Source organism: Anolis carolinensis, chromosome 5 (genome assembly GCF_035594765.1).
Source record: "Anolis carolinensis isolate JA03-04 chromosome 5, rAnoCar3.1.pri, whole genome shotgun sequence".
NCBI lineage: Eukaryota > Metazoa > Chordata > Lepidosauria > Squamata > Dactyloidae > Anolis > Anolis carolinensis.
The window spans coordinates 61,957,640-61,980,363 of NC_085845.1; the positions used below are offsets into that span (position 1 = coordinate 61,957,640).

General features: G+C 39.1%; 1 protein-coding gene across 3 annotated transcripts in view; it reads right to left on the minus strand.

The window, feature by feature from the left end:
• Positions 1-22,718, minus strand: part of asb5 (ankyrin repeat and SOCS box containing 5) — a 37,411-nt gene extending 14,693 nt beyond the window's left edge. Inside the window, exons 1-3 of one of the 3 annotated variants that reach the window (XM_062981389.1) lie at positions 22,584-22,718; positions 19,720-19,820; positions 13,412-13,705 (exon numbers count right to left, since the gene is read on the minus strand). In XM_062981389.1, the coding sequence (XP_062837459.1) occupies positions 13,412-13,607 (196 nt within the window). In that variant the 5' untranslated portion in view covers positions 13,608-13,705; positions 19,720-19,820; positions 22,584-22,718. Of the gene's footprint in view, positions 1-1,914; positions 2,287-13,411; positions 13,706-19,719; positions 19,821-22,159; positions 22,447-22,583 lie in introns of those variants that run through there. The other 2 variants (XM_062981390.1, XM_062981391.1) reach the window with 2 other exon arrangements.
• Positions 22,719-22,724: the final 6 nt, after the last annotated feature.

A 22,724-nucleotide genomic window follows, 5' to 3' on the forward strand; every position in this document is an offset into this window, starting at 1 on the left:
TTTCTCTCACTTTTTATTGTCTCACTCCTGTTCTTAACAATAAATTGGATGTGGACAATTTCAACAGAAAGAAGGAAACCATGAAAATAAGTCAGATACAGTGTTCCCTCACTACTTCGCGATTCACTTTTTGTGGATTTGCTGTTTCGTGGTTTTTCAATAAAATATTATAAATAATAAAAAATTACATTTTACACCCTAAGGAAGGGAGGAAGGAGAAGCCGAAGGGAGAGAAAAGGAGCCCAAACGGCAACGAGAGAAGGAGGCGATTTATCAACACACAATTGGTTAATAGTGTAAAATACAAAGACACACAATTGGTTGATAAAGAGTATAAAAATAGTGTAAAACTACTAAAATAATGTATAAATATATAGCGTCCCTACTTTGCGGATTTTCACTTATTGTGTGTGGTCCTGGAACCTAACCCCCGCGATGAGGGAACACTGTATTTGTAACTTGGGAACTGCCTGTACAGTCAGCTCTCTATATTCACTGGAGTTAAGAGCACAGGACTCCTCCAAAAATGAAAAGCCACAAATAAAAGAATTCTATTTTTCTATCTCTCTAGTAATATCAAAGTTCCCTAGCATGACTTTATGGTCAACTTCCACTGGAGAGATGTTCTCTCTAGGAATCTCTAGAGGCACATTTACATCGATCACTTAGGTCAGTGTGAGTTTGGTAAGCCCTATGGGGTCAATTTGTGTTAACCCCAGGAAAACAGCTTGACACAGCTTTCCCCTGGATTAAGTGGACTCAGGTGTGCCAAGATTCAGGTTGTGCCCCAAGTTAGGGACAGTCAACTAAGTCGGTTCCTACTCTACCAACATTTTAAACAAAACCACAAATAACTAAATCCACAAAAACAAAGCACATTTGGTTTAAAGCATAAGCTTTTAATATTGCCTACCTAACACATAATATGCTAGATGGTAAACAGATGGTATTTATTATGAATAAATACATAAACAAAATTCAGAGGAACAAAGGACAGAAAAAATTGTTATAACATGATAACGCTTTCTATTTTTTACAGTCTCTCAGAAATATAAATCAACTAAGTGTATACTCAGAATAACCAGAATTATATTGATTTAAATAGTCTCTTGAAACATTATATAAACACACTTTTGTCTGTTTCTATGAACATTTGTTACTGCAATACAAGAAAATTGCTGGATACATTTTCCCCAAATTTGGAACATCTAAGATCTAGATGAGGAGGATCCACACATGTTGTTGTTGCTATTTTGAAAAGAAACATCTCAATCCTAGAATTCTATCATATAGGGAGCAACGCAACCAGTTTGAGCAAATGGATTATATACAGTTGGGTAATTTCAATTGACCCAGAAATAATTGGATGGCCAGATGGAGGATAATATTTATGTGAAGGTCTGGGGAGCATAATTGACAGGAATACTAGATTGTTGATTTTACAGCTTTCTTATTGTCACCTAGCATAATTTGTATGACTTGCAGTATTTCTGAAGCCAGAAAATCAATTCTATATTCATGTTTTGTGACATGTTTACATTTCACCGTGTTTAAAGGCCCCCTGCCTTGTTTATCTCCACTTGTACATTTACATAAAAGGTTACTCCACCCCTTCCACTCTGTAAACAATCCTCGGTACTTAGTAACACTGGTGTTTGCTTTGCATTATATTTAATGTGGCTTCAACATTTGCAGAGGAAGAAGCATTTGAAGATAATATTTAATGTGATATTAATTAAACAGAATACACTAAAACATGTGCATGCACACAGATACGTAACATATAAGGCTTTAGATGAATATTTAAACTTAAACCTTTATTTAAAAAAACAATTTTAAATGGGTGCTGCAAAAACTGGTTACATTAGCAAATTCTAGTTCCCCATCAGTTGGCTAAATGATTGCTTTACTGACCTTGGCTGGTGAGAATACCCCAGCTAGCTTTTCGTTTTGCAGGACATTCCCCTATGATGCGTTCTAGGCTTCTCTTTGAGGGATTCTGTTTATTGCAGCTCCTCACAACCGCAGTATTGGTGGACATAGTTTTACCAGGTTATTTTCCCTCCTGCCAAGACCTGTGTGTCATTAATGCAGATGCTCTTCCCTGAGGAACGCCCACAAACTACTTTCTGTCCTCCTTGACATTTGCTCACAAAGGGTATGCTTGTACTTGCTCTAGGACAGCTTCCTGTAGAAAAGCTTGTACGTGGAAACCCATTCAGCAACATTTAGTAGAAGGACTGTCCTCTAGAGTGCGAGAGGGAAAGGATTGCGCTGGCATGTTCTATTTATAAAGCAAGGGGGAAAAATCAGCTTAGCTGCAGCCTGGGTCTGTTTACATCACGTAGAATAGGAGGGAGTATTTGGTTTTTGCTTAAAGTTATACCAGATAGAATTTTCTCATATTAGTTCTCTGTTCATAAAAAGGGGAATAAAAACCTACCCACTAAGGATTTTTGAAGACAAGCATATTAATGATGATGATAATTATTATTATTATTATTATTATTATTTTGCAGCATTTTACAAAATTAAAGCTATAGGATTTGTGGCTGTGTTAACTAATATTTGCAACTGAGACAAGATTTAATACGGAAACAAATGTTTATTTAATGCTTCAATGCTGATATAGTATTGAAAAGTCCTGAAGGTTTTTAATCACTTAATGTTTGCTGGAAGTATAGCCTACGACCAGACATAAGAAATTATTTTTCTGATGATCAAACAGATTTGACATACAGTACACTAACTCAAAAAGCAGCATAAACAGCAGGTTTTCATAAACGAGAGTAACTAGCCTTTAGCCATGGCACTAAATAATCATGCTGTAATGCTGGAAGCAAACACATGAATAAGCAAAAAGGAGAGACGGGTCTAGGATAAAGTTACAGCACAGATTAACTAGAGCACTGATCTTGTTACAGCAGTGAAATGCCTAATAAAAGAGGTACTTATCTTATGGGGTTTTGTTTAACTAACTTAAGCTCCTGCAGGTACAGTAGAGTCTCACTTATCCAACATAAACGGGCCGGCAGAATGCTGGATAAGTGAATATGTTGGATAATAAGGAGAGATTAAGAAAAAGCCTATTAAACATCAAAATATGTTATGATTTTACAAATTAAGCACCAAAACATCATGTTATACAACAAATTTGACAGAAAAAGTAGTTCATTACACATTAATGCTATGTAGTAATTACTGTATTTACGAATTTAGCACCAAAATATCATGATACAGTAGAGTCTCACTTATCCAACACTCGCTTATCCAACGTTCTGGATTATCCAACGCATTTTTGTAGTCAATGTTTTCAATACATCGTGATATTTTGGTGCTAAATTCGTAAATACAGTAATTACTACATAGCATTACTGCGTATTGAACTACTTTTTCTGTCAAATGTGTTGTTAAACATTATGTTTTAGTGCTTAATTTGTAAAATCATAACCTAATTTGATGTGTAATAGGCTTTTCCTTAATCCCTCCTTATTATCCAACATATTCGCTTATCCAACGTTCTGCTGGCCCGTTTATGTTGGATAAGTGAGACTCTACTGTATATTGAAAACATTGACTACAAAAATGCGTTGGATAATCCAGAACATTGGATAAGTGAGACTCTACTGTACCAACACATTTGAACAAGTTTCCATTTAGGAAAGGGAGCTTAAACATTTAGGTTTGTAAACTGAGGTCAGTGAACACAGATATGTTAGACAATATATTAAGAAGGGGTGATAAATCTATTAGCCAACCCACATATCTTAAACTTTCACATCTGGGTCCCAGTTAGCTTCTCTTCCCCGGCCTCTGTCAAATGGCCTCACTCTTACTGGTGAAACATTTGACCAGATGTGGCTGGTTGTCTTGTGGTTTCCATACATGGTGAGGTCATCCTCCTAGGAAATGCTTTGCATACCTCCCAGGGTCCTTCCGCACCGACCCAAATGTGAGTGAAATTGTCACCTTAAATGCCGATTTCACCTGCATTTGCAAGCTATGCGAAAGGGGGAGAGGATACTGCCTTTCTGGCAGGGGGATGGCCAGATATCCACCTATGATTATTCCCAATTGGCACAGGAGGGAATGTGGCCACTAGCCCTGTTTCGCACCAAAATCTACTATAAATGCCTCAGGGCTGCGGCCCGAGGCTTCCACAGACATCCTATCATGTCAAAATGATGCCAGAAACTATGGAGAGGGAACTCCTCCTGCCCCTCTGCAAAGCTCCTGCAGAATTATTTTCACGTGACAAGGGCACCAGAGATGTCTCATGCCTTGGTCCTGAGGCATTTAAGTAGGTTTTCGGATGAAACAAGGAGCAGGGAGGGACTGATGGCATTGCCATCCCTTCTTCCCAGGGCACTTGAGCATGTGGAGACTGTCCACTGGGATTATGCATGGTGATCCCAGGAAGCAGTCCCCATACCCTTCTCCCCAATACCTGCAAAGATCCAGACCTTATTTCAGACGGTCCAGGCTAATGCGTCCACTTCATCACATTAAATGGCTGTATAGATGGCCCCCCCCATATACTGTTGAAGGAGAGATGGTAACTGCACATTTAAATGCATGCCTGTATGTACGTGCATGAGAACCTGTTTATATACCTAATAATATGCATCAAAGTCCGGCACTTTAGGGAACCACTTTGGCATGTTTACCTGAGACTCCCAACACAGGGTTGTGATAAAAGGTAAGAACTTCAATCTAACATCACCACTTTTGCCTTACATAGGAATAGTATTTTCCCTGTTTTCTGCCCATGGGTCTTCATCCAAAACATCTGAACACAGGACTTTAATCCTATCAGGCTGCACCCCCAGGGCCTTCCCACCTACTAGATTTTCGCCTCACAGGAACTGACAGTTATTGACACCACTACCAATTGTGCTGGCTGAACTGCTGACCTGAAGGTCAGCGGTTTGAATCCATGAGATGGGGTGAGCTCCTGGTTGTCAGCCCCAGCTTCCCATGCGGGGATATGAGAGAAGCCTCCCACAGGATGGTAACACATCCGGGTGTCCCCTGGGCAACGTCTTTGTAGATGGCTGATTCTCTCCGTATATTCTCAATTTACTTCTGACACGATAAAAAAGCAGAACACCTTAGCCCTGGTTTAAATGCAATAAAGCCAACCTGAAGAAAACACTGTATGAGTCAAAGAAAAGAAAAAAGAAGAGAACCATGTGTGAATAAGTCAGATCCTACACTACCTTTTGAAAGTTTATGACCAGTGTCACAACTGAATCTTTCTGTAATCCATAATGCTTTGATCATCTCCTATAACTAGGTAGCTCTGCCTATATATCTAATAATTGAATGTTGTACAGAACTGAATTGAATTTCACAAAGTTCATGCTTCAGTTACTTTAAAAGTTGCCAGTAGACTCCTTCTACATCAGGAATGAGCAACTGTAGAAGTATAGGGGGGGGCATCAGCCCCCTAAGAGACCTTGGAGGGCCACGCTTCCCCCCACAAATGTGCATTTCTCTCTAAATAAAAGTTTATAAGGGCATGGAAGCATTTTCACCATGTTTTTTAAAAAAAGGCTTCTACTGAGAATAAACTGACTCAGAGGGCTTGTCAAATCTGGGAGAAATGCACCTTTCATACCTCCTAGTGGACATTTTGGAGCATTTATAGACAAAAAGTATTTTTTAATGTAAAATTTGCTTTTTACTCCTGAGGTGTCTAAGGGGACCCCAAACATGGTAGAAATGCCCTCACAGGACCTCATCAGATAGGGTGAAAGTGACCTAGGATGCTTTCACCCCATCTAATGGACAGAGCCCCACACTGGCGATCACACGACATCATGTGACTTTCGGTGGGGGCTCTGCCCTTACCTAAGGTGAAAGCATTGCTGGATGCTTTCTTCACAATATGGGAGGCTTCCCATGTTGTGCTGGCTTCAATGGATTCACCCACTGCCTCTCTCAGAGCACTTCACCTGGCCTTTGTGGTGAGGCCCTTAGAGTGCATCTAAGGGAATTCTGGAACAAAAGCACTGCATGTGTGTGCAAGTGACCCCTGGATGGTTCAGGGAGGCTGTCACAAAAAAATGACCCTGGAGATACATTAAGCTCATGGGCCACACTTTGTCTACCCCAATTCTACATGTATACTGCACAAGCTGTTTGAAAACTATACTAAGGAAAGTGTAGATGAAAAGTAGGAAATGTCACTCAGAAAATGCAACAGGGTAGCCCTAAACCATCTCTGTAAATTCATCTGACTCACTACAATACAGAAAGCTTTTGCACAGATGGGAAATTTCCAGGTCAGAGACCAAATTCAATCTGCCAGGCTTCTCGATGTGGTATGTCATGGAATCTTCCTTTTTAGAACCCCCATCTTGCAACACTCAGATAACACTCAGTGCAGCTCCTAAGCCATCGCCTTGAGGACAGCTGCCTGATGTCCAAGTTCAGTTACTTTTGCATCTTCTTAACCGGACCACAAGATTTTAATCTACTTAGCTCTCAATGCATAAAATTCACAGCGAAGGTATGCCTGACCATTAAGAATCCACCATCTTTTGTACCAATGTTCAATTCCCTGAGAGCATCTTTTGCAGACTGACTTCACGTATGTTTCCTCTTTCCCAATCATAAAAGGCAGAATTGGCAAGGGTTATGCATATTTGTTTGTATATGGAACATGCATTAACATTAGTATTATTATTATTAATTAATAATAATAATAATAATAATAATAATAATAATAATAATAATTGTAATCATAATAATTTTCTTTCTTACCCACCTCCTCTTGTGGCAGGTCACAATATAGCTATAAATATATAATCATTATATAAAATACACACATTAAATCTTTTTTCTACAAAATAAATATATTAAGATACACAGAACAAAGATTCAAATATGGTGAGTTTAAAATTCATGATTAAAACTGGCTGGGTAGGCCTGAATGAGATCTAGGCAAATACACTTGAGGCTACATATTAGTACTGATAGTGGTCATGTACGTTTTTCTCATGCTTCCAATTGTGCCTGTCCAAAAACAGCTTCCCCACTCCTATATCATTGCTATTCTTGTGTGTCATTGTTTCCAACTTATGGTGTCCCTAAGGCGAACCCCTGATGATGTCTTCTCCTCTGGGTTTTTCCAGTGCCTTCCTCTGCCTTGCCCAAGGCCACCCACTGGCTTTTCAAGGACAAACAGGGATTCAAACCCCATGTCTCCAGCGGTTTAGTCCAACACTCAAACCACTATGCCATGCAGGCTTAATAAAGAAACTACAGGTCACAGCTCTCATTGCTGAAGTGTTTACATCATAGCTTGAAGGGGGGGGGGGAGAAATGATTAATGCTGATGACTTGTATTTTACATATGCTGATTTGAATATGCCACATTCCTATTATGACCACTTAGAAGTCTATTGTACCTAGAAAGCCAGGATGTGTCTATATGATTTTTATTAATAGAACACTGAACTATCTGGAATGTGAAGTAGGAAAACATCTTGTGCTATTTTCCTTCTCCCAACAACTGTTACTGAGTGACATTATCAGTTGCAATTGTTAAACGAAGTGGTAGGAAAATTTTACTTATAATAATAATTATAAAAAACTTTATTTATACCTCGCCACCATCTCCCCATGGGGACTCGGGGCAGCTCACATTCTTACAAAAGTAACAACACAAATACATTAGCACAATATACAAAGGTGAAAACACAATAAGATAATAAAACAAAAGTTAAAAACAAAAGTTAATACAACAGTAACAATATCATAATTGTACAAATACAGTATATATCTTCAGAGAACTCAACTAGAAATATGAATTACTAAATATTTCCAAAGTTAAAAGAGCAGATAATATGCCATTAATACTAAATAAGAAAAATAACAAGAACACTCCGATGCATATCAGAACCAAATTTCTTTTGGAATTTACTCTTTGTTTCTGTTGTGTACCTTCAAGTTTTTCTTATAGTGGCCTTAAGGTGAATCTATCATAGGGTTTTCTTGGCAAGATTTATTCAAAGATTTGCCTGTGCCTTCTGCTGAGGCTGAGAGAGTATGACTTGCCCAAGGTCACCCAGTCTGATTCAATGGCTCAGTGAAATGATCAAATTTTGATCCCGAGGGTCATAGTCCTTCACTCAACTCATTACACCATGCTAGTTCTCTAATTTACTCTTAGGGCAGTGTGTATAGGACTCAATGAACAGAGAAGTAGTAGACTGTACTGTAAAAAGTTATTGATTCTAGGAACTGGCAGGCACATGCCTGAAAGAGCTAACCTGAGTTATGATAGTTGGAGAACATGCAAATAAAAATGCATGCCCACCCTGTCCAACGTTTATGCTAATACATCAAAGTTTAATATGGAAACCGTTAGAATTGTAGAGGATAATCAGCTGTACTATGAAAACTTCATTTCCTCTCTCGGTAAATAGAATATATTCTCATGTGAGCAGCATTTGCATATTTTTTTAAAAAATCATTTTCCACTTAGCTTTCAAATAATGTAATTCATCATAGTAGAAGGGAACGTGTGTCTAGTCAAGACTTCAAGCTCTTAAAATTCAAACCTTGAAATCTGGTGGACTAAGATGATTTCAGGGGTTGAGGAGGAGCAGGGTCGTGTGGTTTTTAAAATACATTAATTTTATACACCTTTGTGTTCAAAACATGCAGTGCTAATTTCAGCCAATAGGTGGCAAATTTCCCTAACAAACGCATAGGATTGCAGTTTATACATTCTGAAGCCAATTGCAAGTAGTATAAAGAACAGAAACATAGAGCACCCTTTTTCATGCTGATGACATAATGTGGATCAACAACTTCTTCATGAGACTGTGGGTTACATGCCCGGAAGCCCCAGTAACTGCAGCTTCATGAAGACGAGGAAGGCATACGATGGGGGAGGCTCTGACATTTTCTTGATTTGCTTTAAAAAATTGATGTATAAAACTAGGGTGTAGTCCAACTTATGGAAACTGCTCATCTCATAAATAAGTTCCTTGTAAAGGTAAAGGTTTTCCCCTGACATTAGGTCTAGTCGTGTCCGGGGGTTGGTGCTCATCTCCATTACCAAGCCAAAGAGCTGGCGTTGTCTGTAGACACCTCCTAGGTCATGTGGCCAGCATGACTGCATGGAGCGCTGTTACCTTCCCGCCAGATTGGTACCTATTGATCTACTCACATTTGCATGTTTTCGAACTGATAGGTTGGCAGAAGATGGGGCTAACAGCGAGAGCTAACCCTGCTCCCCGGATTCAAACCACTGATCTTCTGGTCAGCAAGCTCAGCAGTTCAGTGCTTTAATCTGTTGCGCCACTAGGGGCTCTTAAAGCTAAACTGAAATAAAACTTTCATCATATAATATGTAGAACAGAATAAACTGGCATAAATGTCTGTACTATTACACGCGTGTTTCTGTTCAGACTTTTTTATGTCTCCAAAGGAGAGAATAGTTATTAATATTTTAGTTCATCTGTTCCTCTCTAATACAAAATGTTGAAGTCCATAAACTTAAAGCTTCAATGGCAAGCTGCTCCTAATGTGAATTTTAGAATTGGCACACAAGATTCTTCATATTTAACATAATTATCTTAAACTAGAAATCCACCAAGAGAAGTTCTTTCTTATTTATAAATGAAGTTAAAACAGGTTTATGAATTTGTTCCTGAATCCAGATGAATGTATCATCTGGATGTGCTAAAATAATGATTCTAATTAATGTTAACATATTGGTATGTATGTGACAGAAATCCTAAAAGTTCCCTTTTTTAATTCAAACATTGGCCTTGTTCGAGGAAAGGACAAAGTTTCGTGCCAAGTTATGACCTTCAGTAATGTCTATAAACTAAACAGCCATACTAGTTTCCTTTATTTCAGGTATGTTTGTATTTTTATTTCCTTTTAAAATGCAAAATGAATTAAAAGCTCAAGGGTTAAATCTAAATGACAGTTACCCAGATTCCAATAATTATTTTCAAAGAGAATCCACACCAGAGGCAAAGGTGTCTTTCAAGCTGATTTCACTAAGATAAGAAGCTGTTGGGACAAATTGCTCCTCAATATAAATTTAAACTATTTTATTAAAAATTCTAAATTGATTTTTAGCACACTTCAGTAGCTTATTCCTATTTTTGAGATCTTAGCAGTTTTTGGTTATCAGTGATTCTCATTAGTCTAGTTAGATTCATTTGCCCATAATAGCTACACATCCTTTCCCACCATGGATAATAGAAAAGGTGGATAATATGAAATCCTATATTTTGATTATACTTTGACTGGAAACACAACATAAAAGCACAACAGAGGACCTAGAAAGATTTATAAAAACGTCTCAGGATGGGTGAAGGGAATATATTTGAAGTGTGGGTAATTGAAATTGTGGATATCGAATCCAATGTGATGGGGAATTATATTGTATTGTTATTAAGTGGAGGACATAGTGAATGATCTGAGAGTAAAATGATAAAGTATATGTAGACTTGATCAGATGAGACACTGCCCTGTGTTTTGGGACATAGCAGTGCATGTTTGTATTTATATGCAGGCAATTTAGAACTGATAAAATGTTAGGGCTCTGATATACAGAAGGAGCAATGTGGAAGGAACAATATGTATCATTTTCATTTAAGATTGTATAGTGGCTTCAGTGTTGGACTAGCACACCAAGAAACCAGAGTTCAGATCCTCACTCAGTTATGGATGACTTTGGACAAGTCATCTCTTTCTGCCTTAGAGGAAAAGAGTGGAATTTCAACCCCCACAAACCCTATGTTAGGGTCAACGTAAGTCAGATTTGACAAGAAGGCACATGATGAGAACATAATGAAAACAAAACATTTTCATATAGCATGTAAATTAGTAAATTTTAAAAAATGTGGTGGTTGGGGAAGCATGGTGCCAAGAACACTAATTCAACTATCTCTAGTCTTCTTCATTGCAGTAACATGACAGGGTCAAGTGGGATAACATTCTTGGGCCATAAAAGGAAAGGGGGAAGTAATTGCACAAAAAAAAGGCAGTTGGAAGAAAGACATGCATATTCTTGCAGTGATGAGTTCCTACAGCAGATGTGACTCTGAAGTTGATTTCCAGGGTCTCACTGATAAGAATGATCAAGAAGCCCCAAAGACAAGAGTGCTGGCCTACCACATTTTGAAGTGGAGTTGATGTATATAAATGGATCACTATACAATCATAAAGTCCAGAGCCGAAAAGTATATTGCTGATGTAAGCCACTAAAAAGCACAACTATTTGGGAAATTTGGGAATTCCCTAAACCAGGAGAATTCATTCTCTCGTGGCAGCCTTTTATGCTAGAGGGTGAAGCACAAACTTTCAGAATAACCAGTGAGTCAAACCTGGGGGCGAAATTCTTTCCTGATTTGATAATGCTGTTGGGAATGTGCCTAACTTCATCCTATTAAGTTATAACAGCAGGAAATGTTTTTAGCACCTCTCCATCCCGTGTGATATCCCATTGCTGGTTATTGGCATCTTGTATGTCAATACTTTCCAACCTAGCACAAGACTTCAAGGGTATGCTTTTGGAATTATTCTTGTGAAAACATTGGATCAAACAATTTAAATCAGAACGCATTCTTCCTATGAGTTATTACTGGAAAGCCTTTGTAGATTACCGCTTCTCACACAATTTTTCACAAGTGACTTCAACAGCATGCATTCTTAAAGGCAAACATTATGTTGAAAGGAAGAGAAAGAGAGAAAAAATTCAGGTTGATTAGAAAACAAAATAGGATACATAAGTGTCTAATTAAATTAGGGCCCAAATGTATTGAAGTCTGTTTTAAAACAGATTATGTTCGTATGTTCCAGAATTTGTTTCTTTCTTTTTAAAATTTTGGCACTTCAACTGTGGACTCCAGAAAATTACTTCTCTGACTACCATGCTGTTTATGCTCAAATCTGACATTAAGAGGAATGGTGTTAAAATATTGTACATGCTTGTATGTGCATTGTGAACTCCCTTCCAATTTCCTATTGGGAAACCAAATCCTGTTAAGTACATTTAAAAACATAAATGGAAAAAGATGAAAGTAAAAATGAAATATAGTTCCATTAGTTGACATCGCAAACTTATTCCGGTTGAATAGGCATTCCTTTTAAAGTGTAGCCTACATTAGCAGCATATGCACATGACACAAATACAAGGGATGCCCAAAAGCATTTGTCAGTTCCATTGGTGGAAAGAATCTAAGTTTGCAATCCTGAACAATACACACTGGGAAATATGTCACTGTGAAATTAATTGTATTTCTTTCCAAGTCTAACACTTTGTATCACAATAGCTAAAACACCAAGCTGTGGTTTCAGTTATTCCCTCATGCTATTAATGAAATCAAATCATAGAATGAAGTGGGTATGTAAATGTAAAATCGTGTTTATAAACATTGCTTATTTCATCTCTGCTTACAAGAATTAAGGACTTAAACTATTTTCTCCCCTGTGGATGAGTTTCTGTACATATTTTGATGATTGCATTTCAGGACTTTTTGTGAGAAACATCCCCATTTTTTGTGCAAATTCCATTTTTACAAAAAATCTGTAATTTAAGACACAAATATCATGTGCAAAAGGCACTGAAGAATTTTTTGCAATTTTGTGCTGCGCCCAAACAATCACATTTTTGTTAAAAAAAAAAAAGCAAGCTTTGGGGTATTCTTTTTTTCCAAAAAAGTAGGATGCAGATAATTATTTTCTCAACAGGTTGTCTTAATGTACCACAGAAATATCATTTCTCATAAAAAAAGAAGAAAGTGTTGACATTCTTTATATCCTTAATCAGAAGTGATTATTTTGAATAAGAGAGCCTATGAAAAGTAAAATCAATGTCTCTCTGCCTTAAAGCAGTATTTTTAAATTACCTGTACATAAAATATATCTTCATAATATGAGCATTGGACATTTAAAAAAAAATGAAAACCCAACTGTCCTTTTATCTTCAAAGCTAAGAACTGATTTCTTAATAGCTTTGCATTAGAGTCTAGTGAGACAGTGTTATGGTACAAATAACCTTTGTAAACAAGGGTACACAAAGGGTATACATGAAGCTGTGTTAGAAAGTAGCACAGGGCCTCATAGACTAGGTTGATAATATGAATGTGTCAAATTAATCACTACTATAAATACATTTTAAAAGATATTTCTCCTGGCATGTATTTTTTGAATTCAAAAGCAAACATAAACTAGATTTCACAATTCTAACTTACTATATACTTGCCTTAAATATAATCTGCATTACAAGTAGTTGGTAAGATAGTACATGAAGAAAGGACATCCAATATTCAATATTTATATAAAGTTGCATATTTTTGCTAATTAAATAGAATGGAAGGTATGTAAAGCTATAATTTGCTAATTAGAACAGTCCTTAAAATAAATAGCAACATACCTTGTTCTTGAGGAATTCCATAAAACTCAGCAGCTATTCTTGCTGCCTCTTTACGGTTCCCTTTTACAATATAGAAATGGCTTAGTATTGCCAGGCTGATTTTCACGAAGAGCTTAAAGCAGAAAAGTGAAAGTATCGTAAAGTATACATTGGATAGTTGTTGGGCGAACGGACGAGTTTCCTCTACGACAGTCATAGCTGCACAAGAGGCTTTGTCAGTGTTTAGGTACAGCTCTGAAATATGTTGATAAGATCATATGGCTCCAGCCAGACACTCCTCGGGAACAGCTGGTCCTGAGGAAAGAAAATATCAGCTGGTCATGATGCCTGCAGCTCAAAATATGAGGATTATTTATACTGTACATAGCACTGAGTTCACTTAAGCTCCTGCTAGCTTGATGGTATTCAACTAGAGAAGAATACACGCAAGTAGTTTCAAAAGCTTTGGATCAGGTTCCTCTACACTACAAAGTTTCTTTATTCACAGCTCATAAATCACTTGTGGGTAATTATTTCAGTTTTATACCTAGTTAAAGTGAACGTCAAATGAGATCTGCATCCACTGAAATGCTTTGCCTCCATGAAGCTTGATAGGGAAGGTTGTTGGGTAACCACTCTCAAATGTGGCTAATGTGCAAAAGATTTTTTTTGGGGGGGGGGGGGGAGTCTTCAGATCTCTGCTGACAAATTACACCATCTACAGATACACCTTTTCACTCAAATCTTATAAAATGATTTTCTCGAGTAATGTGAGTCACCACAAATCATATGTCTATGTATACTTTGATTAAAAATGGAAGGCTAACTTAAAAACACAGAGAGGAAGATGTAAGTTAAGGTCACTATTTCAGGAATGCTGCTGGTTTGCTCTTGCCAACTTATTCACTTTTACTTTTTTGGTGGCTTTCCTACCAAACCATTAATGTACTGGGGAGAGACAATATAAAAAAATGAGTGGATCCAGTGTAAAGTAGATAGGAGAATGTTATTTGGCTTTAAGCATCACCTCAGTTTAGCGCTTACTACCTGATGAAAGACCACTAGCGTTGAAGACTTCTGGGGATGGAGTCAGTCACAGGAATTCCTGAAGCCCTGACATCTTTTATCAATATTCAGATTGTGTAGCCATCACTAAAAAGGGAGGTTTATAATATCCTTTTGATTACACCAGGGATCTTGATCGGTCCCTCAGTCCATTGATATTTTTTGTCTTCTGTTATGCCTTGTTGGATATGAAATGCCAGACTGATTTGATCTCTTTTTTCAATAGAGTTACAAGATGGGTCAATACAGGTTATGCCGTAGATGTAGTGTACCTGGATTTCAGTAAGGCCTTCGACAAAGTCCCCCACAACCTTCTGGCAAACAAACTAATAAAATGTGGGCTTACTTACTTAGGAGATCCCTCGTAGTTCAAGGATGATGGTCCTCCATTTCTTGGAAGACGCCTGTGCATGTTTTTTTTTAATGTGTGGAGGTCGGTGCACGGCCGGTCAACACACAGTCTTCACAGATTGAGGTCCCAGCAGTGGTGTGATTAACACGAGAGTGGCTTCTCAGTCTGTTGCAGCCTTCTTCCGCCTTCACAGCCATTGTAACATGTACCATGTTATCTGTTGAGGTCTTCGGATTGTTCTTGGTCTGGATCCTTCCCTGTGGCCACTCCTGGGAGTGTGTGACTCCCGTGGTTGTGCCCGCAGGTTCATTGGAACACGCAAGCCCCCTCACTACGTCAAGGTGACAATCCAATGAGGGGAAAAATGTGGGCTAGACAAAACTAGTTAGGTGGATCTGTAATTGGCTAAGCCAATGAACCCAAAGGGTACTCACCAATCTGTTTTCTTCATCTTGGAAAGAAGTGACAAGTGGAGTGCTGCAGGGCTCAGTCCTGGGCCCGGTTCTGTTCAACATCTTTATTAACGACTTAGACGAAGGGTTGGAAGGCACGAACATCATGTTTGCAGACAACGCCAAACTGGGAGGGATAGCCAACACTCCAGAAGACAGGAGCTGAATTCAAAACGATCTTAACAGACTAGAGAGATGGGCCGAAACTAACAAAATGAAGTTCAACAGGGACAAATGCAAGATACTTCAGCAGAAAGAAATGAATGCAAAGATACAGAATGGGGGACGCCTGGTTCGACAGCAATACGTGTGAAAAAGATCTTGGAATCCTCGTGGACAACAAGTTAAACATGAGCCAACAATGTGATGCGGCAGCTTAAAAAACCAATGGGATTTTGGCCTGCATCAATAGGAGTATAGTGTCTAGATGCAGGAAAGTCATGCTACCCCTCTATTCTGCCTTGGCTAGACCACAGCTGGAATGCTGTGTCCAATTCTGGGCACCGCAATTGAAGCGAGATGTTGGCAAGCTGGAATGTGTCCAGAGGAGGGCAACTAAAATGATCAAGGGTCTGGAGAACAAGCCCTATGAGGAGCGGCTTAAAGAGTTGGGCATGTTTAGCCTGCAGAAGAGAAGGCTGAGAGGAGACAAGATAGCCATGTATAAATATGTGAAAGGGAAGTCATAGGGAGGAGGGAGCAAGCTTGTTTTCTGCTGCCCTGGAGACTAGGACGCGGAACTATGGCTTTAAACTACAGGAAAGGAGAATCCACCTGAACAATAGGAAGAACCTCCTCACTATGAGAGCAGTTCGGCAGTTTAACTCTCTCCCCCGGACTGTGGTGGAGGCTCCTTCTTTGGAGGCTTTTAAGCAGAGGCTGGATGGACATTTGTCGGGGGTGCGTTGAATGCTATTTCCTGCTTCTCGGCGGGGGGTTGGACTGGATGGCCCATGAGGTCTCTTCCAACTCTATTATTCTATGATTCTATGAAATGAAAGGATGCCAAATGAATGTGAGTTTACTCAACTTCAGAAAAAGATGAATGGTTCCTTAATTCAAACTATCACCAAGAAAGGAAATGTGTTGTAGTAGTTTGGGATTCAGTTTCCAGTTTGGCCATGGAAACCTACTGGGTGAACATGGGGAAATAACATAGTCTCAGTCTTTGAATAGCTATAAGTTGGAAGTGACTTGAAGGCATACAACAATAACAAAAAAAAATCAAGAGATATAGGTGATCTCAAATTCAAATACGGAGCTCTTTTATACAAAATTTATTTCAGAAGAATGAGATAATGGAAATACACAGGCAGGTCAGCTGTGTTAATTGAAGCAATAGGAAAAGCTACATCAAACAAATTAACTCAAAAAACTAAACGAGATGGTGATATACACAGGAGATCCTTAGATGGAGTGGCTTGATGCCACCCAGAGAATCTTAGATGTGTTTTTGTCCCATTAAAATACCTTGGTTTCATGTACTTAGCTGTAAGCCTAAATGTTATGGCATTCTATCAAAGTTCCCTTAACATGGATAGAAAATTCTTCATTTCATTTGAGGTAGGATAAATTCTCAGATATTCTCTATTTTATACATTCTCAATTACTGCTAAGAAATTGAAAGAAGGGGAGAGTAAGAATACATCGATACATCAATCTTTCAACTGGTAAGGAATCCTCCATATATCTTTTTCCAGGAACTAAATAGGGGCAGATCAATTTAAAAAAATTGTTTTCGTTTTAAGATAAATATCAAGTTTCATAATGTACCCTTCATCTGTATTTTGCTTTGAAAGGACAGAGAACAGTGAAATCTTAGTAAGGGTCACAAAGGCTATACAGATCTGAAGGGGCCCCAATGCTAACAGCAAGGCTAAAGATAGTACAAAGGCAAAGCACAAGAGTGAAAAAATAAGTAGCCATGAGTTACTATTTTAGCACAACCATTTTCAGTGAAATAGACATTGCATTTATACTGTAGAATTAACACAGTTTGACACCACTTTCTACCATCGCACAAAAGATACAATCCTGGGATTGGTAATTTTACAAAAGATGTTTCCCCACCAACGTTATGGAATGGAGGCTATCATCTGATCTGCTCCTGTAGAATTCTGGGAAATGTAGTTTAGGGAAGCTGAGGACCTCTCTAGCTGAGAATTCCAAAGGCTCCACCCTGAACTACATTTCCCAGAATTTTGCAAGAGAAACTCTGATGATTGGCAAACAAGGGCCTCCGTTCTATAACTCTGGTGGGAATCTGTCACTAGTCCATAGCCTTCACCAACAAAGAGTGCTGATGCTTCACAAAACTACAAATCCCAGGATTCCATAGCATTGATCGTGGAAGTTAAAGTGATGTCAAACCGCACTTCATTCTACAGCACAGATGCACCCCAGGTCTCACCATTTTTAAAGCACTCACAGATCTCAAATATGGCCATGAACTCCAAAACAAGGAAATCCTCAGAAGACATTTTGCTTTTAAGCTATGCCAACTGATGGCTCCCATTTGAGGAAGGAAAATCCCAGTTTTAGACTGAATTATAAAGGAGCTGTCCAAGGTCCTGAGTTCGATTCCTGAAATAAGTTCAGCTCTTTTACATTTCAAGCAAAACCCTAGGGTGGAATCATGGCCTGGTTGACATCGAAGTCAACCCCTAGCATGACTTTTGACCTGCGGTTCACTAAAAATACACACAAATTTTACCCAAGCAATGTGAGAAGTTGCCTAGGTTTTCCAAAATCTAAAAAATGAATTAGATTCTTGGTCCAGTGAATGCATTGCATGTAAAACTACACTGCATGTAAAACAAAATACATTGCATGTAAAACAGTATGTGTGTTGTTGTTTTTTTTGCATGTATGTGTGTGCTTCCAAAAGACCCATTGGCTTGTGATAGCCTTGTGAATATTATGGGATTTTCTTAGGCAAGGAATACAATAGACCCTTAGTATTTGGAGGGGTTTGATTCCAGAATTCTTCTTGGATACCGAAACCTGTGGATGCTTTACAATTGCATAGTAAAAGTGTCTCTTATATAAACGTTTGGATGTTTAAAAATATATATTCAAGATGGGTTAATTTACAGATGCAAAAAGCACATTCCAGAGGTGGTTTTGCCAATTCCTTCCTCTGATATATAGCCTGGTATTGCTGATACACGTACTTTGCACAAATGAAGAAAAATACGGATTTGGCTGTTAAAAAACCTAGTAATCTTTTAAACTTTAAAATTTAAAATCTGTTAAATGTGAAATTGTCATAATGTGATTTTGGTGCTCTGTGTTTAATTGTCTGAATGTCCTTGCTGCTTGGATAGATGTAAATTGGGTTTACCTATTGACTTATGTAATTTTGTATAGTTATGCGGCATTAAATGTTTGCCTTTTTATTTGTAAGCCGCCCTGAGTCCCATCGGGGTAGATAGAGCAGGATAGAAATAATTTTTTCTTTCATTCGTTAATTTCATTCATTCCTTGGCGGTCTCCCATTCAAGTACTATCCAGAGCTGACCTTGCTTAGCTTCCAGGATCCAGTGCCTTTAGGATATTTAAGTCTATTTACCAGTAAGACCCTGAATTGAGTGCTTTTTAAGATACAAAGAAGGCACTGACCCAAATTTCAAGACAGTCATTAGTTATGGACCAAGCTTTGTAGCAGAAATCAGGTTTGTCCTTCTGATTTAGATCCTAAATTTCAGCAAAGCACGATGCAGGTATTAGAACAGTGGTTCTCAACCTGTGGGTCCCCAGATGTTTTGGCCTTCAACTCCCAGAAATCCTAACAGCTGATAAACTGGCTGGGATTTCTGGGAGTTGTAGGCCAAAACACCTGGGGATCCACAGGTTGAGAACCACTGTATTAGGAGGATTCTGACAGCAGAGAAGTAAAATTCCATTACATTCAGTCCCTTCCACACAGCTGCATAAAATCCACATTGAACTGGATTATATGGCAGTGTGGACTCTGGGTCCTTCCATACAGCCATAAAACCCAGAATATCAAGGCAAATTATTTATTTATTTATTTTACTTTGGTTTATACCCTGCCCTCTCTCCCTCATTTAGGGACTCAGAGCGGCTAACCCTCGGCAGCAATTCGATGCCATACAAATCTAAGACAATACAAAACTCAAAATAAATACAAATCACAGATACAAAAATGTAACACATCATATAAAATGAGAGTACAAAATCAAAAAATAATTTAAAACAGGTATAATTAATTAATCCACAATATCTACTTTAAACTGGGTTATCTGAGTCAGTCCATATTGTCATACAATCTAGTTCAATGTGGATTTTATGCAGATGTGTGGAAGCGACCTCAGACAACCCAACCCAAAGCAGATATTGTGGTTTATATGGCTGTGTGGAAGGGCCCTTCATAAAGGGTGAATTTACTGAGTTCCTGTATTTACTCAGTAGATGGAGAAGGCAAAATAATGGCTTACCTCAAGGCAGCATTCTTGCACAGACCTTGTTTAACATCTTTACTAACGATCAGCCACAGCCACCACTCACAAAAGGCTTTATACATGCTGATGACTTTGGCCTAACAACATAAGGAAAATACTTTGAAACAGTCAAAAACCAACTTATTAATGCCCTGAAAGATCTCTCCAGCTACTACAAAAATAACCACCCAAAACCTAATCCTGCCAAGATACAAGTGTGTGCTTCCCAGCTACGTAACTGTGAAGCCAACAGGAAATTGAAAGTTACCTGGGAAGGCCAAGAGCTCAAACACTGTTCCTACCCTAAATATATTGGTGCCACCTTAGACCGAACATTAACGTTTAGAAAACACTATGCAAACACCTAGCACAAAGTAGCTGCATGCAATAACATCCTGTGGAAACTTACTGGTAGCGCATGGGGTGCAGACCCAAAATTAATAAGAACATCAGCCCTGGTCTTACCTTACTCAACTGCTAAGTATGCCTGCTGTTTGGTACAAGTCAAATGAATGAATATAGCACTGAATAAAATATGTGGAATAATCACAGGATGTCTTTTGATAGACTCTATAATGCTTTGATAGACTCTATAACAGGCATGGGCAAACTTCGGCCCTCTAGGTGTTTTGGGCTTCAACTCCCACAATCCCTAACAGCCTACTGGCTGTTAAGAATTTGTAGGAGCTGAAGTCCAAAACACCTGGAGGGCCAAAGTCTGCCCATGCCTGCTCTATAGCTAGCTAGCATTGCTCCCCCCCACCATGTGCAACAGGAAATTGCTGCCGATTTAATGGCTATCAGCCTCCTCCCAGTAGACTCAAATCAAGGAAAATTTCATGGGAACCACCACTCCTCTAAATGTTCCTCCAGCAACAGCAAGAGTATACTTGGCAATTCCAACTGGATGGCCCCCTTGAGGGTCTGCCTCCAGGGGCAAACCAAGACTGGGCAAGGTGGAGCTTCCTGAACAGACTCAGAAGTTCAAAGGACAACCTGACAAAATGGCACTACCTTATGTGACTGTCTGCTTGCCCACAATGCCCTGACTTATGCACAGAGGTAGAACTGTTGAAATACAGTTACTGTTGCTCGTTTTTGGTAAAAAGAAATATTTAGCCGCTTGTGTTCCCTCTATTTTATTTGTTTTATACTTGTTTATTCATGCAATGCTTTTGACCCGAAATAAATCAATAACCCTATTTGACACATTTTCCACCTGCCCATTACTAAAATGGTCAAAATAAGGATGTTTAATTCAAGCCCATAGTCAAGGAGGTGGTTTAAGGGTTCAAACCAATTTTTTTCAGGTTAAAAATAACAACCAGGTTTACTCATAAATTTTAACTGGTTAACCTAATCCCCATGCCAAGTATATCAAAAGACATCCTGTGATTATTCTACATATTTCATTCAGTGCTATATTCATTCGTTTAACTTGTACCAAAAATTAGAAGCAAAAATTAGAGTCTCTCCAGAACTACAAGCACTATCTCAACCAAATTTTGATGATTCACACTATCATTACCTACTTTTTTATCAATTTAAATTGCAATAGCAGCAATAGGTGGCATAGTGGAAGCTGCCAAAATGTGGTAGCTGGGGGGGGGGGGGGAGATAAACAATGGCCCAGAAGCAAAGCATTGAAGATTTCAACCCAAATGGTTCAGCAGATTTCATGTACAAGGTGCACTCTGTTAAGTACTGCGTGGTGTTTGGAGAAGTTAGGGGTAAAGGTGGTCATCAGAAGCTTGGTAAATTGGTTGCTAAACCATTTGTGCAATGGAAAAATGCAATAGAAGTCTCCTATAGACACAAAAAACCCCTCAAAACAACTTGTGCTTGGCTGAAAACTTGGCTAATTCACAGTGGAAAATGCCTTGATGATAAAGGAAATAAGAAAAAAAAAACCAGAAAGAAACTTCTGCCAATTGTGGAAACTATTCTTTGTGGCAGACAAGAACTGGCTGGTGGTTGAGTAGGTTAAACCTTTATGCTGACAGGACTGATGACTTGCAGATTGGGTTGCTGACCTGAAAGTTGCTGGTTCGAATCCAACCCAGGGAGAGTGCGGATGAGCTCCCTCTAACAGCTCCAGCTCCATGCAGGGGCATGGGTGAAGCCTCCCAAAAGGAGGGTAAAAACATCAAAACATCCGCACATCCCCTGGGTAGCATCCTTGCAGATGGCCAATTCTCTCACACCAGAAGCGACTTGCAGTTTTTCAAGTCGCTCCTGACACGAAAAAAAGCTAACACCTCCTAACAATGGATTCCCAGGCAGGAATCAGACAGGCTTTAAAGCTGCAAGGCTTTTCAATGTGAATCAAGGTGATTAATTGCAACAATCACATCTGCCTTCAACAGACAAGAGTTCCTTCTCCCACACTGGACCTTCCACAGATATATAAACCTCACTTGCCTAGTTTCCAATATACCTCATAACTTCTGAGAATGCCTGTTTTGATGTGAGAGAACCGTCAGGAGAAAATGCTTCTGGAACATGGCCATACAGCCGGGAAAACTCACAGCAACCCACTGAATTGTTCATCTTTGCATTTCCACCAGGCGGCCATTAGGTGGCGTGAAGAGTGGATTTCCTGGTTTGTTTTCGACGCCATGATTGCTTTGGGAAGAAAGCCCTTTTCCGTGTGAGGGAACAAAGGATTTTGTTTGTTACAGGCAAGGATTGCGATACATTCCCCCCTTCAGTTCTCAAAGCTTTTGCCGAAATACTGTAAACGGGTGAGGGGGGTCCTTGTAAAACACACACACACACACACGGAGGAACTGCGGGATCTTGACCCTATCGTTTCGCTGGGAGTAGGGACTCTGCAGTAGTTCTGCGCATGCGCCGCTTACCTCCTCCCGCTGCTGCCCACCCCCTTTCCTCTCGGCGCGAGGGCGGTTGTGCGTGCGCGCGCGTCCTCGGCGTGCGTACTTGAGTGCGTGCTTCCGCCGCTGCCGTGCGTGCGCGCGCCCGCCGTTTCTGTATGTGTCTCA